The sequence below is a fragment of the Leuciscus leuciscus genome (genome assembly GCF_965113295.1).
Source record: "Leuciscus leuciscus genome assembly, chromosome: 21".
Taxonomy (NCBI): domain Eukaryota; kingdom Metazoa; phylum Chordata; class Actinopteri; order Cypriniformes; family Leuciscidae; genus Leuciscus; species Leuciscus leuciscus.
Genome location: NC_138745.1, coordinates 5,781,595 through 5,796,815, shown reverse-complemented (window position 1 = coordinate 5,796,815; position 15,221 = coordinate 5,781,595). Strand labels below are relative to the sequence as shown.

General features: G+C 37.0%; 1 protein-coding gene and 1 long non-coding RNA gene across 3 annotated transcripts; one reads left to right on the top strand and one right to left on the bottom strand.

The window, feature by feature from the left end:
- Positions 1 to 210: 210 nt before the first annotated feature.
- On the top strand, positions 211 to 9,929 carry aldoab (aldolase a, fructose-bisphosphate, b). Its single transcript, XM_082152170.1, has 7 exons — positions 211 to 369; positions 3,274 to 3,390; positions 3,479 to 3,745; positions 3,838 to 3,998; positions 4,940 to 5,198; positions 6,194 to 6,393; positions 9,531 to 9,929. Exons 2-7 carry the CDS (start codon positions 3,279 to 3,281, stop codon positions 9,624 to 9,626), a joined length of 1,095 nt encoding a protein of 364 aa, XP_082008296.1. The 5' UTR covers positions 211 to 369; positions 3,274 to 3,278; the 3' UTR covers positions 9,627 to 9,929.
- Positions 9,930 to 10,073: 144 nt separating this feature from the next.
- LOC309485390 lies at positions 10,074 to 13,978 on the bottom strand. Of its 2 annotated transcripts, none has more exons than XR_014201162.1 (3): positions 13,896 to 13,978; positions 12,943 to 13,001; positions 10,074 to 12,366 (listed from the first exon to the last, which is right to left on the bottom strand). It is a non-coding gene; the product is annotated as an uncharacterized lncRNA (long non-coding RNA). The 2 variants fall into 2 exon arrangements; XR_014201163.1 differs by having other exon boundaries at positions 12,943 to 12,998; positions 13,892 to 13,931.
- Positions 13,979 to 15,221: the final 1,243 nt, after the last annotated feature.

Genomic DNA, 15,221 nt, shown 5'->3' with positions numbered 1-15,221 from the left:
ACACGTGTTTGTATTACCCAACTTACTCATATCTCTCCCTCTTTAGAGGTCTCCCTGCAGCCTTTAACTTTTTTCCACAAGAACACACTCAACTGTAAGTCTTTTGACCCTAAACACACTTCATTCCCCTCTCTTTTATCTGTCTCCCTCGCTTTCTTTCATGCTTGGGAATGTTGCCACTCTTCTCCAGTGTCAGGAGGAGCTATTTTTAGCAGGACAGCTGAATGTGAGGGGTCATAATGCTGGATAAATACAGTCCCAGTCGGTTGGTCGTGGTCTGAGCCAGGTCTTTTTTCTTCACCTCTCTCTTTCTCTCTCCCTCGCTTCAAGGGCCACTCCATTTTGTCTGTTCTCCTTTCAGCAAGAGAGGTAAGAATATTATTTTAAAACACATCTAAATTCTGTCTTGAGAAGACATTGAAGTCTATCAAAGTTCTAATTAGCATAATTAAGAGAACAATAAAAATAGGACACTGTGGCGGCTTTATCTGTGCAAAACACTTGTAAGAGGTGGAGGAAGCCAGAGTTATATTTATTTCCTTCCTGATTACAAAACGTTTACTTTGAAAACAGACAGAACCTTTTTGGTAACACTTTATTTCGATGGTCTACATTCTACTAACTATAAGTTGCTTTGCAACTACATGTCAACTAGCAGCCATTAAAGTATTAGTAGACTGTCTGCTTAATATCTGCTAATATCTGTAGCTTTGCAAGACCGTCAAAAGAAAGTTAGTTGACGTATTTGCAAAGTTACTTATAGTAAGTAAAGTGTCATCATAACTGCAACAAAGCATCTTACCACAACAACTATAATAAATATTATCATGCACTAGTGCTAAATATTGCAAAAGGCTGACTAAATATCTAAAGGCTTTTTATGTGTGACTTTTGGTGCAAGATCTACTTAACACTGGTTCAAAGCAATTAAACTATTGATTTTTCATATATTTTTAGGAATATATAATTTTTAGTTGGAAAATATGTACAATTTGAATCTCCCAGCAATATGGTCACTACCTATACTGACTGTTTTAGATCAAATATGATCCACATTTAATGACAAAAATGGCAATATTCCTTATATATAAATGGAATATTGCCATATACTGTATATATAAATCTCCATCTAAATATGGGATTTTAATATAGATTTTAAATATATTTAATGTTATTCGGAATGATTCAAAATAGTCTAAAGTGTCAGAAGACTGGTCTGGCATGCATCCTTCAGCCTGCTCTTATAAAGGTCAATGCAACTGTACTGTAGGCCTTTAAATATGCAAATTAAAGTATTCTACAGAAGACCAAAATTAACGCGTTAACTCATGCTATAATTCTTTTTAAAATATTAACGCAATTAACACGGAATCTTTTTTTTTTTCGTCATGCTTTTCCTGCTGCGTATGTGATCACGCTATCATTCATTCAACTGCTATTAAACCATTCATGCACGATAAGACGCAAAAAAAAAAGAGCTTAAATCTGTACTGTCTGTGAATCTCCTGTCTGCTGTGCATCTCCTGTCTGTGTGACAGACACACACAGGACTCATGCACACAGAAAACCACTTCAGACAGCACACCAGCCGTATTGAGTTCTCTTTCATGCTTGAACGGACAAAAATGCACAAAAGTATGCCCTATTGTAAAATGGTAAATGGACTGCATTTATATAGCGCTTTCATAGACCTATGGCCACCAAAGCGCTTTACATAGCCTCACATTCACCCATCCACTCACTCATTCATACACCGACTTTATGTTGTACTCATTCATACATTGTCTTTATGTTGTTTTATAAATACAGTTGAAACATGTTGTTTCTACATTAATTTGTAGATTAACTGTGAAATTATTACAATATAAAAATGTATTAAAAACTTTAATGATAGGTATGATAATTAATTAAAGAATTAATAGCAATTGATTACAGAAAATGTTATGATTGATCAGTTATTTTCTTTAATCGATTGACAGCACTAGTAGGAATAGATTTAATTGAATTTGTAATATTATTTTACATTGTATTATTTTAACCATTTAAAAATAGAATAATATATCATCGAAATAAATGCTTGGGTCTCTGAGGGTTACTTATAATAAATAATAAATTACTCTATGGGTTGCAGGCATGCAGTGTCCTTTGCTTGTTTGTTTGTTTGTTAGTTTGTTTTGGTAATCTGATTTGAATGAACTCCAGTCTCAAATAAAACAAAATGTAATATACTTTTTTTTTCTTTTTTTTTTCTTTTTTTATGCAATCACCCTCATGCAAGAGCAGCTGGTCAGCAACAGTGCAGCTGGTAGTTGCTAGTTTATATATAGTCTGAACTGGTAGGCAGTAGTGTCAAAAAGGGCAGAGATAGGATGGAGGGGGTGACAGGAAAAGAGCTTGTCCCACATACTTCACATAAAGGTCAACAATGAGAGTAGGCCTCCTCAAGCAAGGCTTTACACTTATATAACTCTTGAGGGAGACAGAAAGAGAAGGCAAGTGACAGTCGTTGTGAGGAAAGAAAAGAAAGTCGAGCGAGTTAAGCATATCGTCACAGTATACTTCCCTCTTCATCAAAAAAGAAAAGCAGAAGTCTTATAAATAGAGAAGGAATAGATAAAAGGAAACAACTCTGACAATAGCAGACATATTTTGTATATGTTTGACGAAAAAAAAAAAATCCTCTGTATTTAGTTTGAAATAAAGTTCAACTTCCTCACCACAACATCCCTTTGAGTCACTAGTACCGGCATGGGGTTAGAGGGGGCACTGAATGTGGATCCCAGCTTGGTTAAAGTTTGTGTAGTTTGTTTAACTTTAACTTTTTACTTCTGGTGACTGTATTTAGGCTTCAAGAGTGTGTGCATTCGTGCAGATTATCTTGATGATCAACACATGTAGGAATCATAAACTTTTATATGTCATGCAGCTTATTTTCTGTGATAACCCAAAAGCCAATGGAAAAAATCTATTCGTCTTTTGTGGCTAACTTCAGGGTTGGCCTACAAAATACATCATGACTGCTGAGGTCTATAAATAGGCTATTTTTCTTGCTCAACATTGACTCAACTAATGAAGTGAATCTTGGGTGAAATGATCTGTTTGAACAACCATTGGCAGATGTTCATGAAACCTGTTTGATAATGCAGAAATTAGTATTTTACTTTTAAAGTTCCATGACATTACCGACTGATTCCATCAGTGTAGTACAGTCCTAACACAGCACTTTTTATTTGGCTATGAACTTTGTATCCAATTTCATCTTCACCCTTTCAGTAAAGATGCCTCACGCGTATCCATTCCTGAGCCCTGATCAGAAGAAAGAGCTGAGCGATATTGCTCAGAGGATCGTTGCTCCCGGCAAGGGAATTCTTGCAGCTGATGAGTCCACAGGTACACTTTAGACTCAATATGCTTCCAAAATGATAGTTTACCCAAATGAGGAATTCTTACTTTATTTTCGTGGCTTTCTTTTTTCTAGGCAGCGTTGCAAAGCGCTTCCAGAGCATCAACGCTGAGAACACAGAGGAGAACAGAAGGTTGTACCGTCAATTGCTTTTCACTGCTGACGACCGCATCAAGCCCTGCATCGGTGGAGTCATCCTTTTCCATGAGACTCTCTATCAGAAGACTGATGATGGCAAGCTTTTCTCTGAGTTGATTAAAGAGAGAGGAATGGTGGTAGGAATCAAAGTGGACAAGGGTGTTGTACCTCTGGCCGGCACCAACGGAGAGACAACCACACAGGGTAACCTAAACCTCACTCTTTTAACTTTAATTTATTAATTTGATTCTCTCTCTTCACTAATGTTCACACTTTAATATTAATGTCCATCTCAGGTCTGGATGGGCTGTATGAGCGGTGTGCGCAGTATAAAAAAGACGGCGCTGACTTTGCTAAATGGCGCAGTGTGTTGAAGATCACTCCCACTACTCCCTCCCGTCTTGCCATTATTGAGAATGCCAATGTGCTCGCCCGCTATGCCAGCATCTGCCAGATGGTAAGACACTTTACAACCACTTTTGCTTCGAACATCAAGTAGCGACATAACACAATTCATAGTTTTCAGTTCCGTAACTTGTGCACAAAACATCCAAACCGTATGGCTGCAGTGTAGCACTTTCTGTTCTGTTCTGTTTTCCTTCTGTTTCAATCCACCACTCAAAAGAAGAAAAACAAAGATGTGTGAACAAAGTGCAAGCACTTTTGTTCCATATGCAGGGCTGCTGCAGTATTGACATTACTAAAAACAGCGGGACATTCTAAAACACTTCATTTGAAAAGCACTTAATGTGACTTTGATAGTGATATTAAAAGATCAAATAAAATATACACCTTATTGATGATACACAAGTAGATGAGCCCAATTGTGCTAAATGTGCTACATTTTGTGTTAGGCATTTGCTTTCAATTGTTTTTTATTGGAAAACAAAACACTTAACACGAAAATGTGTGTGTTGCATTAATCTGGGTTTATCTGCTTGCATGTACAGAGTATGTTTTATTAATAAGGTGTATACTGAATTTGATCCTTTAAGCATTTTCTTTAAAATGGTTTCCCAGACAACAACATAGCATCTGCCCAGATCCGGTTGCAGTAGGCGAACTGGAATGCAGCATTTGTGTATAAAAATAGCCCTTGTGTTTCATTGTTCAGTTGTCTTGCTTTGTTCCATGTAACTGCTGTTGGTGAGTTTGTTTAGTTCATGTTTCACACCGTATAAAATTAAAACACATTTTCTAGAAAACTATTATGAAAAGTCTTTATCTCATGTGAGTAATAGAACATTCAGATGACTTTAAGATTTTAATTATCACTAAACTAATGAATGCACCTTTTGTTAATGTAATTTTTGTTACATTAAATTTGTTGACTTTTTTTGTTGACATGCACAAGGTATCTCACGATTTATTAATATGCATTGCTGTTGTCTCTGCCAGCATGGTATCGTGCCCATTGTGGAGCCTGAGATCCTGCCTGATGGTGACCACGACTTGAAGAGATGCCAGTATGTGACAGAGAAGGTTCTGGCGGCAGTGTACAAGGCTCTGTCAGACCACCACGTGTACCTGGAGGGAACCCTGCTAAAACCCAACATGGTGACCGCTGGTCACTCTTGCTCCCACAAGTACGCCCCTCAGGAAATTGCCATGGCAACCGTCACCGCCCTGCGTCGCACTGTTCCCCCTGCAGTTCCTGGTGAGTCGAACACCCCCGCAAACACACACTGATAAAGCTCATCGTCTTATTAAAACATACACTATGGGCCCTATCATACACCCGGTGCAATGCAGCACCAGATGCGACACAAGTGTTTTTTGCTAGTTTCAGCCTGATGCATTTTTTATTTTCATGTCCTGCGCCTGTTTAAATAGCAAATGCATTTGCGCCCATTCGTGCGCCCGTGGGCGCGCTGGTCTGAAAATGAGGCTTGTTCCGGCGCACTGTTGGCGCGTTGCTATTTTGAAGCAACTGAAATAGACTGCGCCATTGACCAACTGAAACCTGGTCTAAAGTCAGTGGCGCAGTATTATTTTGTTATTTAAAGAGCGTGTTAGTAATGTGCGTCTATAGGCAGGTCCACAACGCACTTACACTCTGCTCAGTACACACACAGGGACACACAGCAGCACACAAACCAGCCAAATATTAAAAATAAAAGTATTACAATGTAAAAGATTAATATTGTGTACATAAAGATATGGAGGAATCCGGCTTGTCATTGATGGTCTGCTCGCGTGCACAAGCAGATCCGTTTGCGCTCTGGAGACACGTTCAGTTTTTTCGTTTGCAAATTCCGTCATGTAAATAGCGAATCCGCCAACCCTTTTAGACCATGCGCCGGGTGCGCCAAAACCTGCAAAAGTGGATTTTGACACGCCCTAAGTGCACTTGCGCTGTGCGCTTTAGATCATGCACTTAGATCGTTAAAATAGGGCCCTATATCTTCATTTTTGTGTGTTACTCCCACTATGCAGGAATTTACCCTCATGTACTAAGCTATAAATTGAATGCAAATTGATTTAAAGGTGACTATATTACGGGTGTAAATTGGACATGTTTCGACACTGATTCTCTTAGCCAGCGATGCGATATTTGCAGATACCTCAAAACATGCCACAATATCTGAAGTATCCATTTGTTGCGAAACAAAGAGGCACAACTCAAACCTTTATTATCTTCTTCCCCGAAAGGCATCACCTTCCTGTCCGGAGGCCAGAGTGAGGAGGAGGCCTCAATCAATCTGAGCGCCATGAACCAGTGTCCCCTGAACAAACCCTGGGCCCTCACTTTCTCTTACGGCCGTGCCCTGCAAGCCTCCGCGCTCAAAGCCTGGGGGGGCAAGAAGGAGAATGGCAAGGCCTGCCAGGAGGAATTTGTCAAAAGAGCCTTAGTGCGTAAACAACCTTACAATTCCACTTAACAGTTATGATCAGTGTTGCAGTTCCTCTTGTTATAAATGATTTAAGGTTTGTGCATGTTTAGACCCCATAGCATAGTAAAGTATGACAGACCACTAATTTGAATAGTTTGAACCACACTCTACATAATGTCATTATTAATCACCGACCACTCTAAAAAATGCAGGTTTTTTTTTTTTTTTTTTTTTTTTAAATATAGACAAACCCAACTGTTTGGTTTAAAAAAATCCCCCTGTACACAGCTGTATAGAGAGTGAAACAGGTCCTGCACGCTTTTTCAGCTGCCTTATATTCGTAAGGGTTTTCCCCATTCATTTTTCTCAAAGGCATTTTAAGCCTTCTTGAGAGAGTGAACAAAACCAACCAGTTACGAGCTTATTACATTACAAACTGTGATTAGAAGCAAAAAGGTATGGAGTATGAACCATTATAAAAAAGAACGACTGAGAAAAATAAAACTATTGATTTAAAGATGTTGATTATCTATAGATGACCTAAATTTTTTCTTGTTCAAAAAGTCGATTCACTCGGATATACTGTACGTCCCAATAGGGAAGAAAATATTACCACAACTTCCGTTTAATGCATGGATTTAAGTAGTTTGAGAGCATAGGGAGACTAACTTCATTAATTCAGAGTGCTTCATGGACGTAAATGGGCACTAAAGTATTCTTTTGGCATTATTTGTTGGTGCTTTCGATTGGAGGAGATTTTGCAGAATCATTGCTAATGTAGTTTTTCACCAGGAATTCCACTGTTAAACACGATTATTTACCTAATTAATTGAAATAATGTGGTTTGATGGCTTCAACAAAAGCATATACCATCAATTCACAACTTTGTAGATCACAGTAGGTTGGTTTTTAAAGAGCCCCTATTATGCTTTTTCAGATATTACCTTTAATATATTGTGTAATATAGCTTTTTGTGAAGTTAAAAGCTCTGCAAAGTTTCAAAAATCAAAGTACATAACTGGATTTACTGTCTCACAAAACAAAGAACCGATTCTAAACTGCCTTAAACCAATCGTCAGTAATTCCAGTCTTAATTTCTGCACAACCCTACATAATGTAACAAAAAATGCATTATGCCAGCCTATGGTCTTTATTGGCTGCCCGTGAATGATGTTTACTTGACCCGCCATCAAATGCAGTAGTTGTAGCTGAGACTGGAATAGTTTAGTTCATGTTGGTTCTTTGCTGCGAAAGCAAATCCATTGCTAAGGATGAGGACTCGCACAGGAATTTAAACGAAGTGCTGAGGAAGCCAGAGATGAAATTCAGATATGTTTTTTTTCCCGACACACGCAGTGGCGGAGCCAGGATTTTTTCATAGGGGTGGCCAGGCAAGGGCCAGTAACCAGTCTGGGGTGGCACAGAAATCTTAATTATTTTATCATTAAAAATGATTTGATAATGTATTGGACTGTTTTAGTGCCTACACAACTGAATAAAGTTAATTTGTACTTAATTGTAATTGAGATAGTAGTGAATTAGGAATCATGGAATACTGAGTGAATTTTATATTTTTTTATTATTACCCACCACCTCATATTAAAATTAATTAAATAGTAATAAAAGGGCACACACTATAGCTAAAGTTCAACTTGCTCAGTTAGATTGGCTCTGGTTCTCAAAATATCCAATAGCTTGTTCTACATTGTTGCATCTTCATGGATGAGATAACATGCAGATAAATACTGTAGTCCAAAGATTATTCAACCTTCAATGTGTTTTATATAATCAATGAACTCTTCAACCAATTCTGAGTTTGTCAAAAAAAAAGTTTAACTTTCTATATTAGTTGTCAAAATAAATAATTGCAATAGTTCTATCATACCTAAATTAAAAAGGAAAACAAAAGTTCTCTTTTGAATCCCCATGTGCAAGAATGTGAACAAGGCGGAAGTCAATGTGGCATAACACATAATGTAAAATGTTATGTTTTTCATAATGTAATGTTGCCCGAATGTAAAATTAGTTATTTTATGGATTTAAAAATTATCCATTTTTGTTTGTCCTTTACAAATTAACGCAAAATGAATGCCTATCGTCTAGTACAAATGCACAGTGCTCACATTTATTTGGACATTAAAACATTACATATCAGGTATGACAGGAAAGTTAGTTAGTTTTAATGACATTTGGCCTGACAACATCTCATCTTACTAAAGATAGCCAACTGAATAAGGACAACGCCCTTTTCTCAGCATCTGACAGAAGTGTCACAAGCTTTCACACACATCTTTTAAAATCAGAAAAAAAGAGCATCAGAAAAAAAGAGAATTACGTTTGTTGTTGACTGCACACTATTCGACTAAGGCCTACTCAAAACGGTCTTGCAACCCACCAGTTGAGAAAGGGTTAGGGTTGACTCTATATTTACTATGTGCATATCACTGTCTGATGTTCTGCTGAAGCTCATTCGGCACTTGCACATTTCCGCACTCGTTTGACTTTTCGCCTGGCACTGAGGTGAAGTTGGAGTGTGCGTCTGAAAAGTCTCATGTTTTTTGTGGTCTTAAAGAGACGGTTCAGCGTTTTAAAAAACGCAATTTTTGTCAATAAAAAAAGAGACAGAAACGGCAGTTGTGAGAGGGGTGGCCAAAGTGGACACACGCTGTAAGCATTAGAACAATCACAACTGGGCCGTCTGACCAATCAGAGCAGAGTAGGCTCTCGGAAAGGAAGGGTTAAGAGAGACTTAATCCTTTATCAAACCGTTTCAGACACTGTGAGAAAAGAGGTGACGCTGCAATGTATAGTATGAGATAATTAAAGTGTTTTTTGACCTTGGATGAATGTAAAACTATTGTAGGAGACCTGCAAAACAAAATTAGGAGCCTTTAAAATAGCCTAATAGGAGCAGTTATAAGTTATTGTTAAAAACCTAATCCCCGTTAGAAAAAATGAATGGGATTTTTCCTTCAGGAACCCGACTGTTACACTCTATTAAACATCAAATATGTTTAGATTGGCTGTTAATTAGTTGAGTCACACAGAATTTTCACTTTTCAGCATGAACAAAGTGACATTATTTGCAAACATTTCTGACATGCAGCTCACTGTTCCTGTATTTTACTGAACTTGTGTGTTGATTTCCTCTACAGAACAACAGCGCAGCATCCATCGGTAAATATGTCTCCAAAGGAGACACCGGAGCTGCAGCGGGAGAGTCTCTGTTTGTGGCCAACCACGCTTATTAAAGAAGCACATCCACTGGATCATCTTTCTGTTCTGTCACGTACACAGTGTGATCAATCATTTCTGTGACTCGCTGTTATTCCTGTAGTCATTTTTACACTGTCATTTGACAATGATGTTAAAGAAAATAAGTATCATTGTAACTGACCAAGCAGATAAAATCCTCCAGACCACCCCCATTTAATGCTGTCATTCTTCTCTGTCCTGTTTCTGTGGCTGCAACCCTGACAGTTTTGCATCTGTTGTTTTCTTTTTCACTTTATTTTCTTTATTTGGCAAAAGAATAAAGAACCAACCTACCAACACATAGTGTTTGATTGCCTGCACTGTTAGACATTTTATCGTATTTTTGCGGTAACTTACTGGCAGCACTATTGCCAGTAAGTTACTGTAAGTTCCCCTTTACAGTAGCTTACCTGTAAATGTGTTTTACAGTAAGATGCCCTTACCGCAATTTAATTTTACAGTATGATGCCCTTACCGCAATTTAATTTTACAGTAAGATGCCCTTACCGCAATTCAATTTTACAGTAAGATGCCCTTACCGCAATTTAATTTTACAGTATGATGTCCATACCGCAATTTCATTTTACAGTATTACAGTCCATTTTACACTATATTATTATTTATATTTTACATGAATGCTATTGAATTGAATAAATTCCAAAAAATCAACTTGAGTCCATGTACATCAGCATATTCTTTATTCACTCTCACAATCAATTACATCCATTTTATTTATTTATTGTGATGCAACATTAGGCAAGGCAGTTTTATTTATATAGCACGTCATACACTTTGGCAATTAAAAGTGCTTTACACAGTAAGGAATTAAAATAATCACAAAATAAAAGCAAGGAAAATTAAAGTGCACCTATTATGGATTTTTGAAAATGACCTTTCATGTAGTGTGTAACAGCTCTAAGGCCACAGATTGGATGTGTTCTATGACAGTGTAAACAGGAAAAAAAACACATGCATTCAGATATTTCGAGATCGGTTTCAGGCCTCATTCATATGTGAAAATAAATCAGATATAAATCGGATATGTGACGGATGGGACGGATGGCCTGTCAAAACGTTGTCTCGTCGTAGGAGAGGAATGTGGACAAACGCAAAAAAAAAATAAAAAAAATAACAACTTTAATCCACTATTCATTTCCTTCTCTCTGGGCCTCGAGTTAGTTCATGTAGTATAACTGTGTTGTACGTCACACGTAGGCTCACTATTGGCCGACGCTGGTCATGTGTGTGATGCGTGTGACGTACAATACAGAAGCGCTGCGCAGTTATAATACGTGAACTAACTCGAGGCCCAGAGAGAAGGAAATGAATAGTGGAATAAAGTCGTTATTTTTTGTTTGTTTTTTGCGCACAAAAAGTATTCTCGTCGCTTTATAAACTTAAGATTGAGCCACTGTAGTCACTTGGACTATATTAACGATGTCTTTAATACATTTTCTGGGCCAGCAAGTTATAATGTCTTAGAAGCCTATGGAGGAGTGATCCAGCTCTCAGATTTAATAAAAAAATATCTTACGGGGTTGGAACAACATGAGGGTGAGTAATTACTGACAGAATTTAAATTTTTGGGTGAACTAACCCTTTAAATACCTATGCTAATCACTTTGTGGGCCACGATTATCTATAACTGTGTCTATTAATGCAGTATATCACTGAGAAACGTCCTGCTTGTGTCGTCCTTGTGATGGAGGTTCGGGTTGAATAACTAGTTCTCCCAGTGATTCATTATTGGACTCGCGTTCGGATATGGTCAAATCGATGTCATTGTTCGTTACTGTGTTTAGTTTACGGTGTAGGAAGCCTCAGGACAGCTGATGTTGTTATGGCAATGGGTGTTTTTGTTTAAGACACGCGCGCTGTACGCAGTAAACCAATCACAACAGACTGAGCTGTCTGGCCAGTAGCATGTGGAAAGGAGGGATTTAGAGAGATTGATTCATCTGACGAGCCGTTTAAGAATCTTTGAAAAATGTGGTGATGTGCAAATGTATATTATGAGAAAATTCAACAGTTTTTTTTACCTTTGATGCACGTAAACCTGTTGTAGGTAAGTGTTGTAGTAAATAGGATAATAGGGGCACTTTAAAACAGTTATAAAAACAATAAAAAAAATGTTCAGTACAGTTATAAAATGAATTAAAAGAGTAAAAAGATAATACATAGATAAACTTCTCATCTGGCAATACACCGGTGTATCATATTTTTCACAACTCCCAGTTTTATTCTGATATTTTCCCATGGTGATTACACTGTGTCTGTGGTGTTCTTGCGGCACGCCTAAGAAATCAACGTATCCAAAAAAACTGATTTTTCCCTAAAATTGTACATGAGAAGCTCTAGGACTGACTCACGGGGTAACCTCGGGTTCACTGCCCCATCAGTCCGCACCCCAAAGATTTGTCCGGAAGCTCTAGGAATGGAATCGAATCAGTCCGCACCGCACAGAACCTCAAGTTTAATTACACGTCAAACTCACTACTTCACCACAGACAGAGGTCATCAGCATGGTTTCATCTCTCAATTTCCCCAATTAAGTAATTTATGTTTGTCTCTTACCCAATTCGCAGTGCCATTTGAGTTCAGTTTAGAATCAAAAGGAGGATGCAAAAATAGAACTGGATTCATAACAAATCAAAGCAGGGATCATGAAAATACGCAACAAAAGCATCCCAGTTGGTCTTGACTGGCCTCCATACCGGTAAACCACTGATGGCTGATCTGAAAACAACAACAAACAAACAAAAAAAACAGAGAAAATGTGTGAGAAATGGTTGAGTTTGGAGTTTTGGAGTTTATTTAATCTAAATTTGTTCATGGACAGATGAGGAATCAACTTGTGCAACAGCAGTCATTACCAGTCGAGTTAGTTTAAATAGTATAGCTTTATTGCACATCCCTTGTTAGGGAACTCTATTAATTGCCTGAATGTACAATTACGTTAAAGGTACACTGAGTAACTTTATGGCCCTTCAAACTTAAATCTGAAATAGAAAGCTTTTGTAACATTACAAATGTTCTTACTGTCACTTTAAGTCAATTTAATGCATTCTTGTCGAATTCAAGTATTAATTTCATTCAACAACCCAAAAAAAAAAAAATACTGACTGAACAGTAGTGCTTTCTATTTCAGATAAATGCTGTTCTTTTGAACTTTTTATTCAAAGAATCCTGAAAAAAAAGGTGTACAACTGAAAATAATCAGAAAGTGCTCCTAAAAAAAGTTATGCTGCAAGTACTGCAAGTTATGTTACAATATCACATAATGCATCTGATAGTTAGTCAAAACATACTTACAAAGCCAAAGATGCTCAGTGCTGAGGCTTTTAAAAGAGCCTTTGGGCTGTAGTTAGCTCCTGTTGACACAGGGAAAAGAGAGAAATAGAAGAAACATTATTTTTCAGCAATGATTATTGGCAAATGACTATATGTTATGAACATGATAAATGACAGATCTAGGACGACTGCTAGATTGATCAATCAGATGACAGTTAAATACTACCAATAATTGGCATAGAATTAAAAATGAATATTTTGCAATGAATATTTTTCAATTAGTCTGCCTTTACATTGCTTTAAATGCATTACTATTTTAACATGTCATATTTCGGTCCTGTGCAGAGTGAATCCAGCATTTATACGTAGCTGTAACATCTCTTACATCGTGTCTACACTTTGTTAATGAGAGTTTTCGCGAGCCTGCATAATTCGGCACTGAATAAAAACTCCTGCGTTCTCCAGAGCGCGAAAACAAATAAGCACAAATATGCACTGGAGCGTTTGGTTTGGCAAATCTGTTTCGCCAATATATTATAACAGTATCAAGTAACAGTTTCAAAGTAGCAATCTCTTGCTTGCGTTTGAACCGGGCCTGAGGCAGAGAGAGCGCGAGAGAGTGCCTTTGAAAAAACGCGCTAGGCCTAACTTACTTCAAAACGCATTTAACTGACGAGTAAAATATGCCATAACTGGTCGTAAAAAGGACAGAAAACAGCTTTGTTTGTGTAAATATTAGATTGGGTCCATCTACTGGAATAGGCAGTCAGTCAATTCTATGGCATTTAATGGGATATTAAAGCAGCAGTCTCGAGGAAAATTAGACTGTCCTGTGAGCTGTTATTAAAAGCCTATTAGATTTTATTATTTAAGTTACTTTCTTCATAAATTTAGCTATATTTAATTAGTATTGGTAATGGTTTACTTTGTAAAAGTAACTTATAAAATAAATTTGTTCAGTAAAAAGTACTTACCTCAGAAAAAACCCCAGCTGGCGTCTAGCGATCCACTCTCAGCAGGGACGTCCGTTATGAGCGCGCACTCGACACGTGACGTCACACAAACCTCAGTTTACATTCTGCCAGGTTGTTGCGCGGGCTTTGCAACAATTTAAATTTTGTGAGGTGTAAGCAAAGTTTATATATATATAAAGTTTATATTAATTTAAAATAAAATAAAAATACATTTATATTGCCTGTATGGGAACCAGTTGTGAATTTTTGTATATGTATATACACATCCAGTGTTTGCATAGCTTAAAAATTAGAATGCAGATTCATGATTTTCATCTGCAGAACAAGATGGGGGGAAAAATATAAAACATTATCATATGATATTTTAATATGCCTAAAACATAAATACAATATGCATATACAAATTTCAAAAAATCTGTCTTCTTCATTTACAGTAGCACTACTGCTTTTGCGTAAACAGTAAAGTACTGTAAATTCCATATACAGTAAGTTACTGTAAATTTCATAAAAAATACCCATAACGCAGTGCATATTACAGTAGTTAACCGTAAATAATATAAGTGGTATTTTACTGGGCTTTTTTGCGGTAAGTAACTGTAAAATTACGGCAAAGTCTAACAGTGTGCACAAGTTTGTGATCTCTATATCATCAATTTTATCAACTTTGAATGTTGCAATTTGTATTAGTTTATATATTAAATGTATTTTATTAACTATTTAATTAAGTTCTGTATTTGAGCTGTTTCAGATCACAGACTGACTAATTTAATGATTATAAACATGCCCAGAAGATAACAACATATTAAGTTATTTTAGCTGGAGAAATCAGGTTATATATCTACTGACAGCTATGCTTCAGTAAAATGCTTCATTTGTTTTTCAGGTTAGTTGAATTCATTTATAATCAGTCATCTTAAATCATTTATATCACTTCAACAAACACAATGTAGATGTTACCACATGAAGTACATTTTCTAAGTTGAACTGATTAAACTTTTTTTTTTTTTTCAGTGTAGGACAACAGGAAAACGTATGTCCAATGTATCTGAAAAACATGGAAAATTTTGTTCCAGAAACTTTGTGCTTTTTTTTTAATTGTATGCCTTTTTTCAAGTCATTCAGAATTTCACTGTGTATTTTCTCTGTCACACACAGAAGCGCGGGAAGGGGGGTGCTGCGGGGGCTGCAGCCCCCTCGTCATTGCATCAGCACCCCCAAGTAGGGGGCTGTGGACTAACATAATATTGTACCTTAAAAAACGTGAAATAAAAATAAATAAATGGACAGCGTTAACTAACTCTCTTATGCCTAATGTAGTGAGTGTTC